Source organism: Pogoniulus pusillus, chromosome 12 (genome assembly GCF_015220805.1).
Source record: "Pogoniulus pusillus isolate bPogPus1 chromosome 12, bPogPus1.pri, whole genome shotgun sequence".
NCBI classification, from domain to species: domain Eukaryota; kingdom Metazoa; phylum Chordata; class Aves; order Piciformes; family Lybiidae; genus Pogoniulus; species Pogoniulus pusillus.
In genome coordinates, this window is record NC_087275.1 from 11,136,676 (window position 1) to 11,160,411 (window position 23,736).

Below are 23,736 nucleotides of genomic sequence, written 5' to 3' on the forward strand. Positions count from 1 at the left end.
ATGTTATTATCAAAGAAATGATTATTATTATCAAAGAAAAGTAATGAACAGTAACACAATCTCTTTCAAAATTTGTTTGGCCTGTAAAACTTGGAGTACATAGCTTTTGCATTTGTGTAAATATTTGGTTATGAGGATGTTTTCTTAGTATAGACTGAGTTGTGGACATAACAGGAGAGAGTCTCGGTACACTTTATGCCTTTACAAGGATAAACCGTAACGACAGAAACACATTCATGTCAGTCAAAAGCTTTGCTATTGAAGACTATAGTAATGCATGCATAGCAATGGATTCAGAGAGTGCACGCCATTATGGAGAATAAACCTCGCCAAGCCTGCTTTATCTTCAGATGAACGTAACTGATGGTTTCGTTACAATGGAGTGCAAGCCCTGTTTTCCTGTCAGCAGCTGGGGCTGCCATTTTGGGTGGCATGCAGCTGCATTACACTACAGACGAGTCTGACTGCACCCTTTTGCAGAGGATCTTATCTTCCTTTTGTCTTGTTCGCCACTTTCCCTAAATCCCAGATCTTTCAGTCCAAAGACGTACGCTGTGTGTGAGGGAAGCACGCGATGTTACAACAGCGTTGCTATGGGGACTGATATGCCGAGTTCTCTTGCTGCACACAGGAACAGCAAAGGCCACAACCACCGACGGGAGGGCTGCCCTGCACCCGCCCATGCCGCGCCCTTGGCACACCGGGCGCCACTTCAGCTATGGCGGGCACCCTTCACTCGCTCAAGTGGGGTTTTGAGTGCTGGGGCCAACGCAACACCCCACTTCCACTGCCGTGCAGGAGCGCGACGGGCGCCAGCGGGCGGGGCAGATCCCGGTACGGGTGAGCCCCGCCTGCAGGCGGCGCCGCTGCCGCGGGGTGAGGTGCGGAGGGCTGCGGCCATCCCGTCAGGCGGCCTGAGGTTACCCCTCGCTGAGGTGTGCGGACACGTGCTGCCGCACCACGGGCGGCCCCGAGGGACTCCGCACCGGCCCCGGGCGCGGAGGAGGCGGTGGCAGGTGCCAAGGGGCGGGCGCCGCCAAGCGGCATGAGGGTGGGGGCTGGGGCCGGCCGGAAGTGACGGGCGTCACTGATTCACCTGCTGGGCGGTGCGCGCTGGGTGGGGAGCTGCCCGCCGGGAGTCGCGGGGACGGAGCTGCTCCTGCCAGTTGCCCACCACCCCTGGCGCACCATGGAGCCCCCGCGGTTCCTGCTGGGAGTGTCCTTCGTGCTGCTCTGCTCCGCAGGTGGGTACCGGGCGCAGGTGGAGAAGAGGGAATCCAACCGAAAGGAAGGGAGCGTGGCGGCTGGAAGAAAGAGGCGGCGGGGGTTGGGGAGGGGTCTGCCGTTCTCTCGGCTTCTCCAGAGACCAAGGAGGTGCACGTCGCGCCTCTCAGCACCTCCGCTCGTGTGGCCGTCTCCGCGTGTGTGAGGGGTAAAGGTGGCCGGGCGGCGATAGGGGCGCCGTCTTCTCCAGCCTTTCACTCGCAGGGTGAGCCTGCCGCTGCGACGAGGTAGCGGCGCCCGAGGTGCTGTGCTCGGGCGGGCTCTGACGGCAGGGGCGCATTGTGGGGCCGAGCTAGGCTTTGTTCGCCACCCGCCGGCGGAGTGGCCGGTACCGCTGCCGCGATTTGCTTCTTTTCTCCATCCTCTCCACTTGGCTCTGTCCGTCTCTCTTCGGGCAGCCGTCGGTGTGGCGGTGGGCCACGCGGCATGCCGTGGGCTCCATGTGTCTCCCGTGGCAAGCCTTTTTGCTCAGGCGCCGGGGTCTGTGCGCGATGGGCTTTCTGCGGCGCCCCCGGCGGCGGTACGGTGCCGTGATAGTCGCCCTGTGTGGCTACTGGCGTCCCGCCTCCGGGTGTTCATAGTTGCCCCCGCCAGGGCGAGTGGGCGGCGGCGTGCGCGTCTGAGCAGGGACAGCGGGACGGCGGCGGGAGCGGCTCCCGTTGCGGGCGTGTGGCCGAGTGAGCACCAAAGTGGGAAGAAAAGCAAACGAACAAAAAAACCAAGCACACAAAACCCAACACAATCCCAATAGATTTAAAACCTCGACTCCAGCCCTGTATATATGAGATCTACTCAGCGTCTGGAACAGACTTCAGGGTTGGCTCTGTTCCGAGAGGGCGGAAGGGACCAGGTGGTTTCCAAGAGAACCCTTGCAACCCAATTGTCCCAGCTCGATGGTCATGGTGGAACTTTGGAGAAAACATGAGAGAATTTGAGAGTGGGGAAGAAAGGAGTCGGATGAGATGGATCTAAAATACTTATTTTGTTTTTCTTGCTGAGAGAAAACAACGGAGTAGATACGCTCAAAGAAACAAAAGATCCAAAAGTCACAGTCAAACCAAATGTGCCTGGGCTGTTAAAAAGTAGGCGAACGTTTTTCGTTTTGAACGTTAGGTGGTGTTGGATTCCTGCAGTAAACTCAATCATGTTAATGTACCCTAACCTACCTTAAAAAAGAAAAACAAAAATAAATTTCCACTAAAGTTGACCCAAACATATGTGAAAATACAAAAGATGGCAAAACACCTGCGTAGCTTCAGGTTCACAGTAAATTGTGTATTGGTGGTGTCAAGAGGCCAATTTTTGTTTCCTGTCCTAATGTCACTGCCTTTATGTCCCTGCTGTTTTGGGAAATTAGTCATGGGATCAAAATTTTGTATCCGTAATGGAATGATGAAGTCTGATCTCCTGCGTGAAAGGATATCAGTAGTTCTGCGTTAACTGTGTTTCTCTGAGCAGAATTAGAAGCAAGATAGAATATAAGAACTGTGAGTTGCTAGCACTTAGTTGACAAAGTTGGCGATGGAGATTTATACTGAAATGCTCTATGTAACTAAAGCTGCAAAAAACCCACCACGTTGTGTGTGGAATTATATCTATCTATACTGCAAGTGAGCTGGATCACTGGTAGGTTATCAAAGATTATAATGCTATAAAGCTCAGAATAATTATGACAAAATACAAATCCAGAACAAGATTTTATTATTTAGCTCAACTGAAGTATAGAGATAGCTTCAAACTTGACTAAGTGATCCAGTTTCACAGTGAAGAAAGTAATATGTTTGTGTTTTGATTAGTAATGTCTTTTGTGTGGTTTTTTAGATGATTGTACTCTGAAAGACACATGCTTGTAACAAATTTCCAACAAATAATTTAATAATCTATATATCATAGGAGTTGATATTCCTCTTGCTTGTGTGGCTTTTTTTTCCCCATAAGATTAAGGTTTCTGTGTCTCGAACGTCACTTCCTTCACTGAGGGAATGGATGTCACTAAGGTGCTATTCCATATGGACCAAACATAGAGGAAGCTAATTTTTATGCTGCTGAGTGAAAGCTGTTGACAGTGAAGAATTGTATAGGTGATGAAGTCTTCACTTGGGGCTGTGGTACTGGAATAATTAGTTATGTTATTTGAAGGCTCACAATATGTGCTATTTTCATAACTTTTTTTTTTTTTTTTGCCCCCAGTAAACATTTTTTTTCATCTCACTATCACTAAAAGAGAGAATTCCAAATAACTGATTTTGTATAACCAAGGAGGCTTATTTTGACTGTAGAAATACACCTTCAGCAGGCAGTGTGGTTATGCCATGTTGAAATGGGAGAGTGTTTGGATTTAAGCAGTCCCTGAACTCTGCTCAGGGGTTTAATTCCTCTGTTAAGGTCAATTTCACAGTCATAAATAACTAAATTGTGAGCTTCCCTTTCCCTTGCAGGAAGGGAAGAGTTCATCTTTGAGCATTTCAGGGTAGTTAGAACAGTTCTTTTTTGCTCATTGTAATTAGTAATGAATTAATTCTAGTGACTACCTCGATGTTACATGGCTGTGCAGCTGATAGATAGCTTGTGCCGATTTCTGTTTGCATTGGCGTACCTGGAAGATGACTACAAAATTGGCTAGCATAGTGAAAGTCAGTCTTCCTGCTGTATAGCAGACTTCTGGTATGAATTTAGATTTGAATGGCTATTTCTATGCTCATAACAGCTCTTCTAATTGTGTTAATTATTCTCTTTGCACTTGAGATCTGTGGTGATCGAGAACTTGATGGTCATTTGAAGGGTTTGTTGGTATGTATTGTAGCTGCGTATGATCAATTATTTGAAGTGGTTGGAGATTCCCAAAATGTGCAAATTCTGCATGTTGTGTAGCTGTCATCAGCAATTGCTGGACTAGTACAATAGAGCACATGTACTTCAGATCTTAAAATACTGAGAACTGACATTAAACTGCTTTCCAAAAGACAATACAGAATTCTTGTTTGCAGAGGAAAGATTGGTTGTAATGTTAAGTGGTGGCAGATAATTCTACGAGGTCTTATGGATATGTAAACTGGTGTATGGGTGGGGATTTTTTTTTTTTTTTTGATTAATTCTAAACTTTCCAGACATTCCTGGACATCTCAGGAGCCAATATAGTCTCTTGTTGTCAGTGGCACTGATAACATGTTTGCCTATACTGTGACAGCATTCAGTTGCACTTGATGATCCTGAGTGTCTTTTCCAACCTTAACATTTCTGTGATTCTGTGATCAGAGAGACTGTACATATTGATAACGTCTTCCCTGGCTATACAGTGTTGAGGAAATAATCATATTGCATTTGGAGGGAATTTAAGTTTGTTTATGGTTTTAGAAGACTGAGAATAAATACAGGTAACTAACCTGTGATCATAGAATCATAGAATCAACCAGGTTGGAAGAGACCTCCAAGATCATCCAGTCCAACCTATCACCCCGCCCTATCCAATCAGCTAGACCATGGCACTAAGTGCCTCATCCAGTCTTTTCTTGAAGACCCCCAGGGACGGTGCCTCCACCACCTCCCTGGGCAGCCCATTCCAATGGGAGATCACTCTCTCTGGGAAGAACTTCTTCCTAATATCCAGCCTATACCTACCCTGGCACAACTTGAGACTCTGTCGCCTTGTTTTATTGCTGGTTGCCTGGGAGAAGAGGCCACCCCCCACCTGGCTACAATGCCCCTTCAGGTAGTTCATGATTAACAAACAAGATAATGACATTTGTGTGTTAAACTTCTGAAAATGTGTAATGCCAGACTAGAAATTTTCAATAACTATGAAATGTTAATGTAGCCAGACTAGTATCTATCTTCCTATAGGTATGACAAAGTGATTACATATGTGGTAATTCATCTAGCCTTCAGAAGATATTTTACATGAAATTTTAATGTGTGTCCAGCAGGTTGAGGGAGTTTCTCCTCCCCTTCTACTCTGCCACAGTGAGGCCCCCATCTGGAATATTGCATCCAGTTCTGGGCTCCCCAGTTTAAGAGGGCCAAGGAGTGGCAAATGAGGTGTACGTGGCACTAAGGCAGATTTGAGGATATTTACAAAGAATTTCTCAAAGCATGAAGGAAATCCATAGCAAAACATACAAGTGCTCGTATGAAAATACACTTTTTGAAAAGCAGCAACAGAAGCTAACACAAATCATTCAGGAGTAGAAGTTTCATAACTATGTAAGCGGACTTGGCTTTGGAAAAGGCTGTGACAAGCACTGGACATGAAAACACAGAAGCACCTGAAATTTGATGCATCACAGGGGAAGCCAGATGTAGTCAGAGGAGACCAAAGGGAAGAGCTACAATAATCTCTGCAGCAGCGTTCTGAATTAATGAAAAACTAATCTGTATTTATCAGAAAGTAAAGGCAAGATTGCCAATTCAAACCACAGCGCTTGATGTCACAGCCATAACTAGCTGACAGAGTAGTCTCTGGTTAAAGCTTTTCATACTTCTTGACATATTAAGATCTGGGAATACCAAGAAAGGAGTCCTGAGCTTCAGGTCACTTTTCTTGTCAACAGACACTTAAGAAGAACTTGAATCCTGTAATTTGTTACAACTATTCCACAATGGATGAAGCATACCAGGTTTAGCAGTTAAGAAACTGGCATAGGAATGATCATTTAACTCCTGTGATAGTCAAATTTCTCCTAATTTAAAGCTTCCACAAGATCAGGTTGTATGCATAAAAACATGAACAGGCTTAAGTTCCCTATATGTATTTGACAAAGTGTACTAGCCAGGAAACAGTGGCTTACCTTGTCTGCATCAAAATTCTGCTCATGCATCTGTGTTACTGGAAATATTTCTGCTCATTTAAATATACGACAGTGACCACAGACTCTTTTCAAAACGTACCTGATTTTTTATATTTAGAAGTTTAATATTCTATTAATAAATGACCACACATTGCAGAATTTCAGTATAGTACAAAACTACCTGCTACTACTAGTGTATGATGAGGTCAAGACTGAGTTGTAGTGAAAGAGTTGACAGGAACCTTAAATGGATATGTATGTTGTTTGGTTTATTTTATTGTTGCCTGCTTACTGGATTGTATATTCAAAATTTATGAATCAATAGAGAAGCAAGATTTGGACCCTTACACGTCATAGGCTGGAGTCATTCACCAGTACTGTGATGTCCTTTGATGTTAAGCCTCTGAGTACTTGATAGTCACAAGTTTTGCAGTTTCTCTTGCTGCTAGATTTCTTTTTTTAATACCCTATAGCTACAATCTGAACTTAATTAGCAGAAAGATGATTAATCAACAAGAAATATTTGGTGTGCATAGAAGGGAAGATGAGAGTTTCATAAATTCATAACTGTTTTAACTTGTACAGAGTGAGCTTGTATGTAGAAAATTGAAATTTCATGTTCACTGATCTTGCATTTTCAGATCTTCCTTTTAGTTGTATTATGGCATAAGCTACAAGAAGATTTCAAGCACATTTTTTTAAGACATGTGAAAATATGTATTTTAAATCTCCATTTGTTTTTAAATGTCTGGTTAACTTTATGGTTGTTTAGAGTGGGTTATTGAGTTTATTCTTTTCTGTCGTGGGTTGACAGCCATTTCTTTTTATCATTATGATGCTTCACCTTTTATTTTAAAAAGCAGCAACAACAAAACAACTCAAACCAAACAACAAAAAGCACAGCATGCAACCAACCCTGTGTTACTGAACAACGTAATTTTCAATCTTCTTGCCAAACTTGAATGTGCTAGGAAAAAGCACTGCTTGTTCAGTAGCTGAGAAGAGCCAATACCCCTTTACTCAACTGAAGATAATGTCTGCTCAGTTAAGTGTTTGATTGTACTTAACTCCCTGATGTATTGACTGACAGATGTGCCTAACACATTAACACTGCAGAAGAGGTGTTTGGTTCAGTTGTCTTTTAAATGCCATCAAATTGTCAGGAAAAAAAAATGGAATTATGTGATTTGATTGTTTAATGAGCACATAAGCTTTCAGTATCAGTTTGTAGAATCATAGAATCATAGAATCAACCAGGTTGGAAGAGACCTCAAAGATCATCCAGTCCAACCTATCACCCAGCCCTAGCCAGTCAACTAGACCATGGCACTGAGTGCCTCATCCAGTCTTTTCTTGAAGACCCCCAGGGACGGTGCCTCCACCACCTCCCTGGGCAGCCCATTCCAATGGGAAATCACTCTCTCTGTGAAAAACTTCTTCCTAACATCCAGCCTATACCTACCCTGGCACAACTTGAGACTGTGTCCCCTTGTTCTATTGCTGGTTAACTGGGAGAAGAGGCCAACCCCCACCTGGCTACAATGTCCCTTCAGGTAGTTGTAGACAGTAATAAGATCACCCCTGAGCCTCCTCTTCTCCAGGCTAAACAGGCCCAGTTCTCTCAACCTCTCCTCATAGGATTTGTGTTCCAGGCCCCTCACCAGCTTTGTTGCCCTTCTCTGGACATGTTCCAGTACCTCAACATCTTTCTTGAATTGAGGGGCCCAGAACTGGACACAGTACTCAAGGTGTGGCCTGACCAGTGCTGAGTACAGGGGAAGAATAACCTCCCTTGTCCTGCTGGCCACACTGTTCCTGATGCAGGCCAGGATGCCATTGGCTCTCTTGGCCACCTGGGCACACTGCTGGCTCATCTTCAGCTTACTATCTATCAGTACCCCCAGGTCCCTTTCCTCCTGGCTGCTCTCCAGCCACTCAGTCCCCAGCCTATAGCGCTGCTTGGGGTTATTGTGGCCAAAGTGCAGAACCCTGCACTTGGCCTTGTTAAATCTCATCTCATTGGCCTCTGCCCACCCATCCAGCCTGTCCAGGTCCCTCTGCAGGGCTCTCCTACCTTCCAACAGATCAACACCTGCTCCTAGCTTGGTGTCATCTGCAAACTTACTGATGCTGGACTCAATGCCCTCGTCCAGATCATCAATAAAGATATTGAACAGGACTGGGCCCAGCACTGATCCTTGGGGAACACCACTTGTGACTGGCTGCCAACTGGACGTGGCACCATTCACCACCACTCTCTGAGCTCTGCCATCCAGCCAGTTCTTGATCCAGCACAGAGTGAATCTGTCCAAACCATGAGCTGCCAGCTTGGCTAGGAGCTTCTTGTGGCAGACAGTGTCAAAGGCTTTGCTGAAGTCCAAGTAGACTACATCCACAGCCTTCCCCACATTCACCAGGCGGGTAACCTGATCATAAAAGGAGATCAGGTTGGTGAGGCAGGACCTGCCCTTCCTAAACCCATGCTGGCTGGGCCTGATCCCTTGGCTATCCTGTAGGTGCTTTGTGATGGCACCCAAGATGACCTGTTCCATGACCTTGCCTGGCACTGAGGTCAGGCTCACAGGTCTGTAGTTTTCTGGCTCCTCCTTATGACCCTTCTTGTGTATGGGAATCACATTGGCCAGCTTCCAGTCTTCAGGGACCTCTCCAGTGAGCCAGGACTGCTGATAAATGATGGAGAGTGGCTTGGCCAGCTCAGCTGCCAGCTCTCTCAGCACCCTAGGGTGGATCCCATCCGGTCCCATGGACTTGTGAGGATCCAAGTGACTTAGCAGATCCCTTACTGCTTCCTCATGGATTAGAGGGGGACTGTACTGGTCCCTGACTCCATCCACCACTTCAGGAGTCCAGCTGTCCTGGAGACAACCTGTCCCACTAGTGAAGATTGAGGCAAAGAAGGTGTTAAGCACCTCTGCCTTTTCCTCATCCTTTGTCACTCTATTCCCCTCTCTATCTAACAAGGACTGGAGGTTGTCCTTGGCCCTTCTCTTGCTATTCATATATTTAAAGAAACACTTTTTATTTTCCTTGGCAGCTGTGGCCAGCCTGAGCTCCAAGTGGGCTTTTGCCTCTCTAATTTTTCCTCTACAAGACCTAGCAACCTCCTTGAACTTCTCCTGGGACACCTCCCCTCTTTTCCAAAGGTGATACACTCTCTTTTTAATCTTTAATTCCTTCAGCAGCTCCCTGCCCATCCAGCCTGGCTGCCTCCCTCGTCGGCTCATCTTCCGGCTCAGTGGCACTGCCTGCTCCTGTGCCTTCAGGAGTTCTTTCTTGAAGCAGGTCCAACCTTCCTGGACCCCTTTGTTTCTAAGGGCTATTTCCCAAGGAACTTTCTGAATTAGTTCCTTAAATAGGCTGAAGTCTGCCCTTCGGAAGTCCAGTGTGGAGGTTCTGTTGATGCCCCTCCTGGTTTCTTCACGTATTGAAAACTCTATAATTTCATGGTCACTGGACCCCAGGCAGCCTCCAACCACCACATCCCCTACCAGCCCCTCTCTATTTGTGAGCAGCAGGTCAAGCAGGGCTGCCCCCCTGGTAGGCTCACGTAACAGCTGGGATAGGAAGTTGTCTTCCACACATTGCAGAAACCTTCTAGACTGCTTCTTCTCTGCAGTGTTTAAGTCCCAGCAGATGTCTGGTAGGTTAAAGTCGCCCACCAGAACAAGGGCAGGTGATCTTGAGGCAGCCTCCAGTTGCTTAAAGAGTAATAAATCAACCTCTTCTTCCTGGTTGGGTGGTCTGTAACAGACTCCAACCAGGATATCAGCCTTGTTGGCCTTCGCCTTAAGTCTCACCCATAATGACTCAACTTGATCATCCCTGATTTCTACCTCCATGACATCCAGAGCATCCCTAATATACAGAGCCACTCCCCCGCCCTTTCTCCCTTGCCTGTCTCTCCTGAAGAGTCTGTAGCCATTGATTACAGCACACCAATCATGTGAGCCATCCCACCATGTTTCAGTGATGGCGACAATATCATAGTTTCCCTCCAGCACCAGAGCTTCCAGCTCCTCTTGTTTGTTACCCATACTGCGTGCATTAGTGTACATGCACTTCAGCTGGGCTGCTGCTTTTACTCCTAGCTCTAGCCTACCTTCCTCAATTCCCTTTGATTTATCTCTGGTGCTGTCATGTTTAACCCCCTCCCCCTTCCATTCTAGTTTAAAGCCCTCTCAACAAGCCCAGCCAGCTCATGTGCCAGGGTCCTTCTCCCCTTCTGTGATAGTTGTGTCCCATCTGCTGATTGCAGACCTGTGGCAAGATGAAGTTCCCCAATATCAAAGAATCCAAAGTTATGTTGGATGCACCAACCTCTGAGCCACTTGTTCATCAAATATGCTTTCTTATTCTTCTCTGTATTCCAGCCTGTGACTAAGGGTATAGATGAAAAGATTACCTGTGCCCCTGCTCCCTCAACTGCTTTCCCCAGTGTCTTAAAGTCCCTTTTGATAGCTTTTAGCCCTCTGTTATTAATCTCATCATTCCCTGCCTGTATAACTAATAAGGGATAGTAATCAGAGGGCTGCACTACAGTAGGCAGCCTCCTGGTAACATCCCTGACCTGGGCTCCAGGGAGGCAGCAGACCTCCCTGTGGAAGGGGTCTGGTCGGCATATGGGGCCCTCTGTTCCCTGCAGAAGGGAATCACCAATAACAATTACCCTCCTCTTTTTCTTCTGGGTACTTGTTCTGATGCGAGGGGGCAACTGAGTTGCCCTCCCAGCTGGTGATGCTTCTGCCTGCTCCAGGATCACCTCATCCTCAACCTCTAGTGCCCTATATCTGTTATGTAAGGGCAGCTGGGGATGTGAAGATGGCTGGAAGGGTTTTCCCTTGCCCCTTCTGGCAGGCACCTGCATCCATTCTTCTTGGTTGCTCTGTTCGTCTCCCTCTGGCAAGGGGGACTGCAGAGCATGTTGCTCTTTTGTACCTTCCCTTTCAGCCTTCAGTCGTTCCACCTCTCCCTTGAGTTCAGCCACCAGGGTAAGCAGACAATCAATCTGCTCACACCTAATGCAGCCATTGCCTGTGTCGAGTGCCAGGCTCCAGCACTCCTCACATCCAGACGTCTGGACGCCTGCACTCCTACAGGTGGGCTCTGTTTGGGTGCCCACAGTTTTACAAGTATTATACAGCTTGGACCTAGTTCGAACCATGTCTGCTATCCTGAAGGTCCGCTGCGAGTTGTTAGCTGTGGTGGGGTTTTTTTTTTTTTTGTTTTTTTTTTTTTTTTTTTTTTTTTTTTTTTTTTTACCAGCGGCGCGCGCTGGGCTCAGCAGAGACAACTAGCTTCGCCTCTGCCGCTCCTCGTTTAAATGTGCCGCTCGCCAGGCACCGCCCTCTGACTCACCTTCCTGCGAGCACTTAGCGCCTGCTTGCCGCTCCCTGCCTCCCTCTGGGCTCCTCAGAGCGAGAGAGCCTCAAGAAAAGAGGAGAAAAAAGGCTGCGAGAAAGCGCGTTTCAGCTGAGCTAGCCTGGGTCCTGCTCTCTTGCCGAACCAGGCTGTGGCTTCGCCTCTGCCGCTCCTCGTTTAAATGTGCCGCTCGCCAGGCACCGCCCTCTGACTCACCTTCCTGCGAGCACTTAGCGCCTGCTTGCCGCTCCCTGCCTCCCTCTGGGCTCCTCAGAGCGAGAGAGCCTCAAGAAAAGAGGAGAAAAAAGGCTGCGAGAAAGCGCGTTTCAGCTGAGCTAGCCTGGGTCCTGCTCTCTTGCCGAACCAGGCAATGTAATGGGGACTTACAGGACTGAAAGCAAAAGCAGCCCACGCAGTTGAAGTAGAACTGGTAGAGGTGAAATGGGCTTTTGTGTGAATTAAGTTGTCAGGATTTCAGTTCTGATTTTTTTTCCCTGTCCTTTGTTTGAAAAGAGTCTTTGTTGGCCCTCATTTCGTTTTACACTTACTACTATTTCTAGGTGGTTCCTTAATGGTTCTTAAGTGTCGTCTGAAGCCACCTTACAGATGTGATATGGTTAAATCTGGTGTATCTTCATGTGTCCATCACGGTTGTTGCTACTACCAGTGATGCTGGTAGGTGTCTTCTTCCCTCCCTTCTCAGAGCAGCACTGTGCAGCTGTGTCAGCCCAGCTGAAACAAAGGAATAAATCTCTTCTGGACTGTGTTGTTTTCCTGTTGGGTGAGTTCAGTTCAAGCTGCTTCCTGGCTATGCAACACCACTTAGAGCTGAGAGCAGCGCTGGTCGGTGGAGGTGTAGGGTGAAATTGCTCTCTGTGGATGGAGCATTCCGAGTGTAATCAAACCCTTATCAAGGCTGGGACAACCACACAACTTCTTTTGTGTCTGTCTTTGTGCTTCTGCGATGGGCCTTGTGCTTGGAGAGTGGGAGTTTGGAGAACCCTACCACAAAAGAAAAAGCAAAACTTCATGTGCAATGTCAATTTTCAGCAAAATCTTTGTTCTTTTTGTCCACTCTTTGCTCTGGGTTTCTGCCTTTTTGCATAAAGTGTTATAATGGCATAAAGGGTGATGATGGGATGAAACCTGAGGATGGCAGGGCAGGACCTCAGCAAAAAGAAAGTGCTCTAGTTGTAGTTTCCGTGATAATGCAGCTTGAATTAGGTAGTGCTGGGTCATATGTGACTAAGCACTGGAACTCAGAACTGGTAGTGAGATTCTGTAGATGTTGGTCTGAGCAGCGTTCCTGTGCTTAAAATCAAGATTAATCTCAATATTTTCCCTTTATGTTGCCCTCCCCCAAAAGCATATCCTTTTCTTTGGTAACGAGATACAAATGTTCCCTCTCTCCACTTGATAGGCATGTCCCTCTTGAGTAAGGTCATCAACCGCTGCAGTTGCTAGGATACTCAGCTGGTGGCTTTGGGTTTAACAACAAAAAAACTTCAAGAATGTGCCAAACAGTGAGGAGCACAAGGACAGTTGTAAAAGGAAAGAGATGTTGGATAGAATGTAAAGGCAAAGGGCATGTCAGGGAAGAAGTGAAAATTGTTGAGGAAATTAAGTAAAAGACCAATAAAACTTTAGCCTGTTATTTTCAGGTTTTCTTAGTTGCATAATTATTTTAGTTGATCTCAATGGATTGTAGTTGGGAAATTAAGCTTGTGCAGGATTGGAGTTATTTGTAGCTCCACTTATGAGTCTTAAGAATTCTCTTATTAAATTGGGAGGATGAGTATCTTATAACTTAACTGTGCAGTGTAATTTAAACAGGGGCATGGGTATGCAACATGTGAATTATGGTTGTTCATTTAATGCTGAGGACATCTAGACTGAAAACATGGTTGTGGTGTTTGTTTCTCCTTTTTCTTTTGAAGAGCTGTGCTTAGCCTGTTTCTGATTGTTGAGTGTTGTGGTTTGTTTTGTTTTTGTTTTTGTTGTTGGTTTTTTTTTTCCATTTGGGTGATTTGATACAGGATTTATGAATTCAGGAGAACTGTGGTAGATATTTGGTAGCTTAACAGTTATTGTTGAATTCATGTATTTTGTCATGATTTTCAGGCTAAATCAAATGCAGGACTGCTTCAGCTTTTGCTTTAGTTCAGAGCAGACCACTTTAAGGTGGTGTTTGTGGCATTCTGAATTGGAATAGGTCCTTTTGATCTATTTTGCCACTCTAGGCTTATGATTTCTGCAGAACTTTAGTTTTTGCACTTAGCTAGATTTCAGTGTTTGTGTTGAGCAGAAAGGAATGTGTGACTTAGTTTCTCTTTAGCTAGGGAAGCAGAGTAAAAAAATCAGAAACAGGCAGGGAGAGTGCATCCATTATCTGAAGAAGTAATATCTACATAAGGGTAAATACACCTAGGAGACTTTGCACAGTAAATACAGCTCAGGAGAGCCATACTTGCCCACGTGGCTGCTCAGGGGAACTGAAGTTTGGAAATAGAAGCCTACTGTTTTGAGACCTTTCAACAGGAGAATTGACTCTTCAGGTAGTAGAACTTTGCTAGGCTTCTGTGGCAAGCAGGTTTAGGGTTTTTTTTCCGTATTTTGCTTTAAGTACTTCAGCTCTTTCATTGTTCTTGTTTTTGTAGCTTATGGCAGAACATTCCTTCATGAACAGAGGTCTTCTAGCTACATGCTCTGAGAGTTTTGGTCACTCAGTTTTATTCTGCTGTTGATAAGGCAGCTGAAAGACACATAAAATCGTGCTGTACTAACAGTAAATGGCTGTATAAAACGTAGTCTATTTTCTCTAGAAAATGTTCTGTAGATTTATCTTCTTCAACTATTTTTGTGTTTAGTCTGAGACTAAATAGATTAGGAAGGAGAAGACAATGTTTGGAGCACAGACTGGGAGCTAGATGCCTTATTTTCTAGGTGAGTTCTTTTATTCCTGATCTGACTCTACTTTGATACTGTAAACGGTTCCTTTTTTGCATAGTAGAAGGACTTCACTAAGGTCTTTGGCTGTGATTAGCTTAGAGAGCACTATCCATGGAAGTATGAAATGCAGGTGTGACTGTCTTTTTTTCTCTCTAATCTGTTTGGATTGGGCCTTTTTTGAAGTTTAAGTGGAGGAATATGTAGTATGCTAATGCCAGTAGTTTTGGAAATGCTTCATTGTTTTAATAAGATGGTGTGGGGTTTAGGTGGTAGGGTTTGTTTTTTTTGTTGGTTGTCTGTTTTTTTTATTGGGGGGGAGTGCATTTGTTTGTTTTTTCTTTTCTTCTCCTTACTGCTCTCTACTATGAAATATGTATCATAGTGTTGTGTGATAAGTGTGAAGCATGGGAAAAATGTGATCTGCAGAGCATATTAAACATTCACTGCTTTGACACTATGAAGACAGTACTTTTTTTATTGGAAAATGCTTTGCAATTTGCCTTTATGAGCAGTAGATTATCCTAAAAATCTGAATTATTTGCCAATAATTATTACAAACTAAAGTCAAACCTGCTTTTTGCATGCATATCCACTATAGATTCAGGTGCAGTAATGCTGTACCATTTTTTTCTTCTTTTATTCCCTCTCGCATGATTATTCAGCTTTTGGTAGTTTGTTCCCTAGTGCTTGCATCTTCCTTTCCTTCATCTCTTTCTTGTTCTTACCTCAAGTGAGATGGTTGCAAAGGTCAGGTATTCTTTGGTAACAAGGTGCAGGACTAAAGTAACAGGATGTATATTGGTCCAATAGATATTTTGTAGATTCTATTCTGAAAGACTTGATGAGAATATCTGTGTACTTTGGCTGTAAAAGATAATTTTACCATTTTATTCTTGCATCCCTAAATCCATTAAATTTACTTTCTAAATGGAAGGCAATGATCTTTTTTCATCCTTCTATTATACTTGTGTCCTTTATGTTTAAAAATTATTCCTTTAGTGCTTAGCAAGTCAAAGATTACTGTTGAGGTGTTCCATGTCATGTGTCCTATGGATAAACAGTGAAGTTGAGAAAATAAGTATGACTACACTTGTCTGAAAAACTGGAATTTGCTCTTTTCACTATCGTCAGGTTACTCATCCTGAATTTCTGAAGTCTCATGTAACTCCTATAGAAACAGAAGAGAAGCTAACTCTGCTTTTATCTGTGACAGATGTCATCTGGACCAGGGATACAGTGTTTTCAGAGTATTTTGCAGTATGATGATACATGCCAGAAGTTGGAGGGTTTATGACCCTGTGCAGGAAACTAGATGCACCGAAGCTGCATAGTGTTTTGGGCTCAAGTTTCTGAAAGTTACAACTGTAATAGGGCTTTACTGTTGGAGGTAAGATGCTGGAAACTGAGAACCCAAAATTGAAACTAGGCTTTTCTGGGCTTTTGGGGGTTTCACTGGTAAAACTAGGACTCAGTGTGTGGTACAGTCACTTACAATAAATCGTGCCAAAACAGTACAGAGAAACTCTGCAGCATGTGGTCATCTTATGTTGATGTGACTTATCTCTTGGATGCTGTAAAAAATGTTAAAATTGTTTGTTCTGCCTAATATTGGTTTTAATTTTGCAAAAGCAGCTTTTAATCCAGTTACTTCATTAGAAGCAGCCTGTGTCACAGAGACTTTCGGCATCAGTTGACAATACTGCAGTTTTGTGTAGAGAGGAAGCAGGTGAAAAATGAGTGTGTATCATCCTCCTCCAAATATTTTGCAAGAACACATGCCATACACAGCTGGGGCAGAGAAGAGTGAACTTTTGTAACAGAGAAGAGTGAAGTACCATTTCTTTATGCAGGATAGTAAGCATTATTCCTTATAAAAGCTCATATGGGAAGAAGGTAAAAGGTCAAGAGCTATGGTGTATTCTGAGCATTCAGTTTTAAGTTTCGTAATGTGGAATAAAATGAGTGGTGGCAGGTGTCTTGGTAAGAGTGTAGGGATGCTGCCCAGTTGTGTAGGGGTGAAGTCAGGAAGGCCAGGGGGTGGCTGGAGTTGAACTTGACAAGGGATGCAAAGAATAGTAAGAAAGGCTTTTGCAGGTATGTCAACCAGAAAAGAGAAGTTAAGGAAAACATACTCCCTTGATGAGCAAGAATGCCAGTTTAGCAACAACAGACAAGGAGAAGGCTGAGGTTCTTGATTGTGGTTTTTTTTCTATTTATTTTTTTGCCTCAGTCTTCATTAGCAATCTCTCTTTGCACATTCTAAGTTGAATGACCAGAATAGGGGACCAGAGGGACAAAATCCTTCCCACTAAGTGAAGATGAGGTCTGTGACCACCTGAGGAACCTGAACATATGAAAGTCTATGAAGTGTGTTGAGATGCATCCCAGTGTCTTGAGGAAATAGGCTGCTGATCTGCTCTCCATGACATTTGAAAAGTCATGGCAGTCAAGTGTAGTCCCTGGTGACTGGAAGAAGGGAAACATTACAGCCAATCTAAACCTCCCCTGGCATGATTAGGGAGAAGGAAGCAACCTGCACCTTACTACAATCTCCTTTCAGGTAGTTGTAGAGAGCATTGAGGTTTCACCTCAACCTACTCTTCTCTATACTAAACAATCTCAGTTCCCTCAACCACTCTTCATAAGACTTGTGCTCTAGGCTCCTCACCATCTTTGTCAACTTCTCTGGACACGCTCCAGCAACTCCATGCTCTTCTACTGAGTAGCCCAAAACTGAACACAGTACTTGAGGTATAGCCTCACCAGTACGTGAGTACAGAGGTATGATCACTTCTCTACTCCTGCTGGCCACACTATTCCTGATCCAGGCCAGGATGCTGTTGACTTTCTTGGCCACCTGAGCACACTGCTGGCTCGTGTACCTCTGCTTATCTGCTGCAAGCTTCAGATGCAGGAGTGATTGTTGAGAGCTAGCTTTAACTGCTTCACCTTCCAGTGAAATGTTTACATGCAGTCACATATCCTCAGACTTCAGAAGTTTCAATTTTTGTTAACAGTCTTCTATGTGAGAGACATTTCTGGCAAGTCATTTTAGGCTGTTGGGTTTCACTTTTATGTGGCTTCTGGTTACTAGTTGGGTCATATTTTGGATCACAGAAAAGACTGCTGTGGTAGAAGCCGAGACTGAAGTGTTGCTATTTGTGGCTTTTAAAGCACTTTAAGCCAACTGCCGTGTGATAGGCAGGACTGTTGGAGCCGCGTTTTCCAGGAGCGTGTCTCTGAAATGTAGTACTTCTGGCTTTCAACATGATTTTTCTTTTGTATTCCCAGTGTTTCTTTCTTGGTGTTCTACTGTTCAGATGAGAAACTATTTGTGTTACATCCACTTGGAGATTACACTCAAATGGAGTTGTCTGGCAACGAAGAGGCAAGCGATAGCTGAAGAATGTAATGCTTCTTAGCAATGTCAAAACAAATAAATTACTTCAGGGACTTCTGGTTGCACTGCTTTTCAATTTGTTTGAAATTGCAGAAGAGGAAGAAAAAAAAATTGATTGTATAAGTCCTGTGTTTTCAGGAAAGTCATCCAAAAATCAACACACTTAAAAATTGAAGGTTTTATACTTCTCCATAGTACAAATGTGTCCTACCACATCCAAAGTACGAATTGTTACTCACCACCCAGCATAAAGAGACTAACATCACTGTGTTCCTCTTACTTGAATTTATGAATGATTTGTAAAATCTTCAGTTTGTCCCCTCACAGGGAGAGGAAGCAAATGTGTGTTCTGCGATTGTCTGCTGTTGCAGAACTTTAAATGGGAAAGTAACAGTTATTGGAGATGCTGTCACAGAGCACAGTGATTGACTTTCAACTTCAGAATGAGAGCTTTTAATTTCCCGGATATAGATTTGAGGCTTTTAAGGAAGTAACATCATAATGTATTTTATCATTGATCACTAAACTTCACATCCCATCTCCCTTCTTCAGTGGAGTAACATGAAAAAATGCAGAAATTGAATTTGGACATGAGAATATTGTATGACAATTCCCTAATGAGACAGTGGAGGAGAGAGGAACAGATGAGTATGGAAGTCACTGAAAAGTAGATTAGGAATTTATGTTCTTTGTTGCTGTGCTTTATGGACACATGAATAATACTCTGATCCACCCATTCCTAGAGATGATGACTAGTAGTAACAATGTCTTGGTTTCTACAAAGCTGACCGAACTTAAGGAAAACACTGTAATATATTTCACTAATAAAATGACCTTTTTAAGAAGTTTGGACCTATGAAATGGGATAAACGTATCTTATATTTTGTTCATCTTCCTGAATTCTTTCCAGAATTCTCTGTGAAACTTTTGTTTACACTTACGACCCTAGTCTTAAACTGTAACAGTACCTCCTGTTGATGTTTCTTGGTGGGTGTGGTTTCTGTTGGTGAGCTCTTGGGCTTGTTTGTGGTTGTGTTGGGTTTTCTTCTTGTGCTTTTGGTGTTTTGTTTTGCTGGTTTTGTGTGGGTTTTCTCCAGGGTTTTTGTGTTCTGGAATGAAGGTAATGTCATGCGAAATAATACTGTGACTGTATGTTTGCAGTTTTTACCTAGAATTTAGTATGCAAGTTGCTTTCTAAATTACTTTGCTTTTGCTTAATGGCTGTTAAGGGTCCCTTTGTTTTGACATCATAAGGAGAATCCAAAGACTTGATGCAGAGCAGAATTTTAGTAAGGTAAGGATAGTTGTTGGAGTCTGATTTACCACAGAAATCTACTTGCACTTCTCTATACAGCAGAGAAGCTGAAGTGTCCTGGCTTGACGCAGCCTGCTCTTGCAAGCCCCTCTACACACAGCTGGCAGGGAAAGTAACACAACACCCCAACTTCCTCTGGGTTGAGATAAATAAAGCTTAATGATCTGTATGATACACAAACACCTTAGCTTGTTTGCAGAAAAAGAGCTGTGAAAAGCAGAAGCATCACCAGAAGCCAGTCACCTCCCCTCACCTCCCCAGCCCACAGCCTACCTGACAGAAAAGACCAACACCCTGAAATGAGAAGCAGGAACTGAAACAAGGCAGCCTCCCATTATGATCTGAACTTCGAGCCCCGTGATACTTGGTTTCAGCCGGCATGTTGAAGTTGGCATGATGTCAGCATGGTATTGAATACACCAGCAAATTCAACTCAACTCGACATTCTCAGTCCCTTATTCTATACCATCAGTGTCATGCCCAGCAGCAATTGACATCAAACAAAATGCATCATGCATCATTCACTGCCCATTCTCATTCAAAATGGGGTCACCTTGTGGTACATAGAAGATTTCTCACTGCAAATGCTGTGGAGCTTCACCCTGTTCCAGGACAGTCCATGATCAATCAAAAGGATGGGACTGTGTTTCCACCCTGCGGCAGGCAATTGCAATGACTTCTTCCACCTCTCCAAGTGAAAAGTAAACTCTGTTTTGCCTTTTCAGTGCTCTGCTTCCAACACATCCATGTGTTGGGATCCCCCTGTCATAGTTTGATGGCATCAGAGTGCACTGTGCACCTATATCTGCTAAAGATTTATATTCTCGTGGGTCCAACTCGCAAAGCCATAGGTTCCATACAGTCCTATAAACCCAATTGTCCCTCTTCTCCATCTGTTTGGAGGCACAGCCCCTCTAATTCTGACTGGAATTACTTATGTCTTGTGAACATGCTTTGGGAGTTCTTTCAGAAGGGTCAGAAGTAGTACCGCCTTTTCTGCTCCCTTTTGGGTGATTTTTCCACTGGAAGCTGAGGCAGCATTCTTCTGGGGAGAATTGTAATTCACATACTCGTGCAGCTAGGACTGAAATGGGTTTTCTGTCCCACTTCCTTGTGTCCTCCCCATGGTCATGTAAGTCAAACCACAGGATGTGCTGTGGTGTCTACTTCCCAGATTCTCTGCCTTGAACAGAGAAGCATCCTCTAGTGGCTGAAACACAGGAGTGGGGAGCAGGACAGGACTTGATCTTTTGGGACAGTTCTTTCATATCTGAAATGCAGGCCTGTGCAGAGGGAGAGAGATTTCTTTGGCATTGCTGGAGCATGCTAGTCATTTCATCCACCATTTGTCCTTGGCCATCTTCCAAAGCCAGAGATAAAGACCGAGCAAGCACTGCTGGCTCTTTTTCTTGTTCCTGTGATGACCTTGATTTATCCTCATCCTTTGCCAGACAAACTGCTTTCTTTATATGTTCTCTCTGTATAGGAGCAGCTGATGCTGGCACAGGCTTGTTCTTTGGTATAGCTGCCATGTTTGCTGGTCTGTCTATAGGCCCTGGGATCTTGTGCCCCTGAGTGCTCTGAACAGTGGTGAGAAGGGCTCAATAGGCATGAGTCAGGCCTCAACACATCGTAGTGATTTCTCAGGAACTTCTAGGCTGGCAACAGACTTGGGATTTTGTTCAGGGGTGACAACTGTTGTAGGCACTCGCCCATACCCTGCCTCTCATAATTATCCAGCCTCAGGGCAGATCTCTCAGTGGTATTCTTGAGAGAGTCCTATGTTGCTCTGAACAAAATCTGGCATGCCAGTAACCAGTAGAGCACAAGCACAGCTCTAAGCTGTTTCCCTAAGGTGATACTCATCACTACAGCGAGCACATGCAGGACCCGAGCGCATTTGCCACAGATGCCCCTGGAAAGCAAATACATTGACATAACAGACACACCACAGGGAAAAAATAAAAACAACCAACAACCAAAAAGGACCCAACATTTATAAAACTCAGTTAACAAGCCTTGAGCTTTAATTGTATCCTCTTGTTACCTCACTTCTTGTGATCTCACCCTTTTTGTCTCAGTTAAGGCAGCTGCTTTCGAGCCCCATGTTGGTCTCCAGAAGTGAGCTGTCCTGTGTTAACACAGTCTGCTCTTGCAATCCCTCTGCTCCCCACACAGACAGGAGGAAAGTCAGCACAAAAAACTCTCCTCTGACTTGAGATAAAAAGAGCTGATATGACACACAATTACCTTAACCTGTTTCCAGAAAAGTGTTGCAAACTGCAGTAGCAGAAGCAGTAACAGAATCCAGCAACCTCACCCAAGCCTGACCCACAGCCCACCCAGCAGAAAAGACCAACACCCCAAAACCAGAAAGCAGCAACCTGAGCAGGAAGCCTTTCATGCTACAATCTGAACTTCAACCCCCATGATAGTTTGCTGCAGCCAGCACTTTTGTTTGAAAGCTGGCATGACAGCAACATGGTATTGAATAGCAGCAGCAGAGTCAGCTCAGCCCATGACAGCAAGTTGAAGTGTAAATGCATTGTTTATAATTTTTATTTCCTCTGAGGCTACAATTGTACAGATGCACCAAAAGAATCTGTCATCTTCACACTGGCCACTTACGGCCTCACCTCTTTTGTGGCTGTGGTAACATTAGTGTGATTGTCTAGCTGTGGTGGTCAGCAGCCTACACACAGAAAATGACTGTGAAAATGAGAGCTTAGCATCCAGCAAGGTGTACAAAACAGTGGATTTAAAATTGCCAAACTTGTTTCCATGCCACGCAAAGGGCACTTTCCACTTCCTGACTATGGTGTATAAGTCCCTGTACTGGAGGAGACAAACTGTGTTTGTTGCAAATGGGGAGAATCTTTTGTTAGGCCTTTTGAGTAAGTCTGTGTCACTACATATATTCTTTTCCTGGGTTGAATTGAGGATTTTTTCTGTTTGTAAATGCGTTTTAGCTTACAGGTATGCAGGTAAGGATTACAGTCTGTTTTGAACAGTGAGACAAGCAAAAAGGGTGAACAAATTAAACTCATTGAGACTTTTGGGAAAGGATTCATTTGTCTCCTCCTCATATGTAGAAAAGCCCTTATAACTCCAGGCAGAGTAACTTACTGTGATCTAATCTAGGACTTCAGCAATTCTGTTTGTCTTGGTGGACTTCATTGCCATTCTGTGCTTTCGTTTTACAGCGAGGAAGTGTCTTGGATTGAGCTAGAACACAATCAATTCTTGTTCAGAGATTTTATGTTTCAGTAGAGTCTCTTCCTAGTAAGAGCTCTTTCTGGAGTTAATGACATATTCTTGCAGATGGTGTCTGCTGCTAGAAGTGATAATGCCTGATGTTTATAGTTACTACTGAGAATTGATAATACAGAAAGGCTCTTGCCTTGGGTGCTTTGTTTCTTCCAGTTTCAGTTTTGTGCGTGGCTTGCACCGTGGCCTTCTTGTGACCCAGCTACCTGTACGAGCCATCTGGTATTTATCTTTTTTAACTTTCCCTTCTTCCCCCACAACCCTTTCCCCACAATTTTTGGGCAGTCTGACATCCCTGCAGTAGAATAGTGAGTTGTCCTTTATCTCAACTGCAAACTGTCCTTTTGTTTTCCCCCCACTGCAGTAGCATCTGTCATTCTTTTAGCGACCAGCCAAGCTTCTGTCTGTGACGGGGAGCAGTGTTAAGGTGATGAGATAATAATATGAGAATCCTACTGCTGAAAATGTTTGGTTTAGCTTCATGTGGGTTTGAAAGAGGTAACTGCCTCTTGGGTACAATTCCAAATGAGTATGTAGGCGCGCAAATGAATACAACTTTGTGTTGTATCAGTAACATACTGACTGCATAGGATCTCTCAAGCACTGCCAAATCTGACCACTGGCATTATTTCTATACAGGAAACAAGTAAGTATAGCAATTCACCATATACTAAAATAAAATAGAATATATACAATGAAAACTGCTGTTGAGGTGTCTTTAAAACATAAAAATGTTTTTCTACAGGTGTATCAAGAAGCCTAGTTATAACTTCAGGTGAAAAATCATTTGAACTAGCACAAGGAGAGAAAGTTACGTTGCCATGTACTTTTGAAATCTCAGATGAAGATCAAGGCTCTCTAGATATTGAGTGGGTGTTGATACCAGCAGATAATCAAAAGGACGAACAAATTGTAAGTAGAGGCTATTTTTGAACAGTGTTAATTCAGTTGTTTGAGTGCTCAGTAGACTAGCTTTGTTACTGGCTTTTTGACCTTCCAGCTAGTCAGGTGGGGATGCTTGTGGTCTTAAATGATTTTGAATTACTTCAATTGCAGTCAAATAAAATTTAAGTGCAAGTAGCAGATGAAATATGAAATGTCAAGAAATTTCTCAGTATAAACTTACCTGCTGAAGATCTCCAAGATGTGATTCAGTTCCAGAAAACAAACTGATTATTTTATCTACCTGCAATTTTCCTGACTGAAAACTGATTCATGAGGTTTTAATTTCAAATATATTTAAGTAATTTGATTTTTAACTCTTCACTTTTCTTTGGAAGCTTATCAGTGATTCCTTTTCAGTAGACAGGTTTTACAGAATGAAATTAGAGCAATTTCAGAAAAGTTTCAAGTAGAAG

The 23,736-nt window shown here is 44.0% G+C and overlaps 1 protein-coding gene across 2 annotated transcripts in view; it reads left to right on the forward strand.

Annotated features, from left to right (window-relative positions):
- The first annotated feature begins 1,091 nt into the window (after positions 1 to 1,091).
- The window catches only part of CXADR (CXADR Ig-like cell adhesion molecule), a 39,533-nt gene continuing 16,888 nt past the window's right edge, over positions 1,092 to 23,736 (forward strand). For both annotated transcript variants that reach the window (XM_064152332.1, XM_064152331.1), the window contains exons 1-2: positions 1,092 to 1,244; positions 23,124 to 23,290. In XM_064152332.1, the coding sequence (XP_064008402.1) occupies positions 1,190 to 1,244; positions 23,124 to 23,290 (222 nt within the window). In that variant the 5' untranslated portion in view covers positions 1,092 to 1,189. The remainder of the gene's footprint in view (positions 1,245 to 23,123; positions 23,291 to 23,736) is intronic.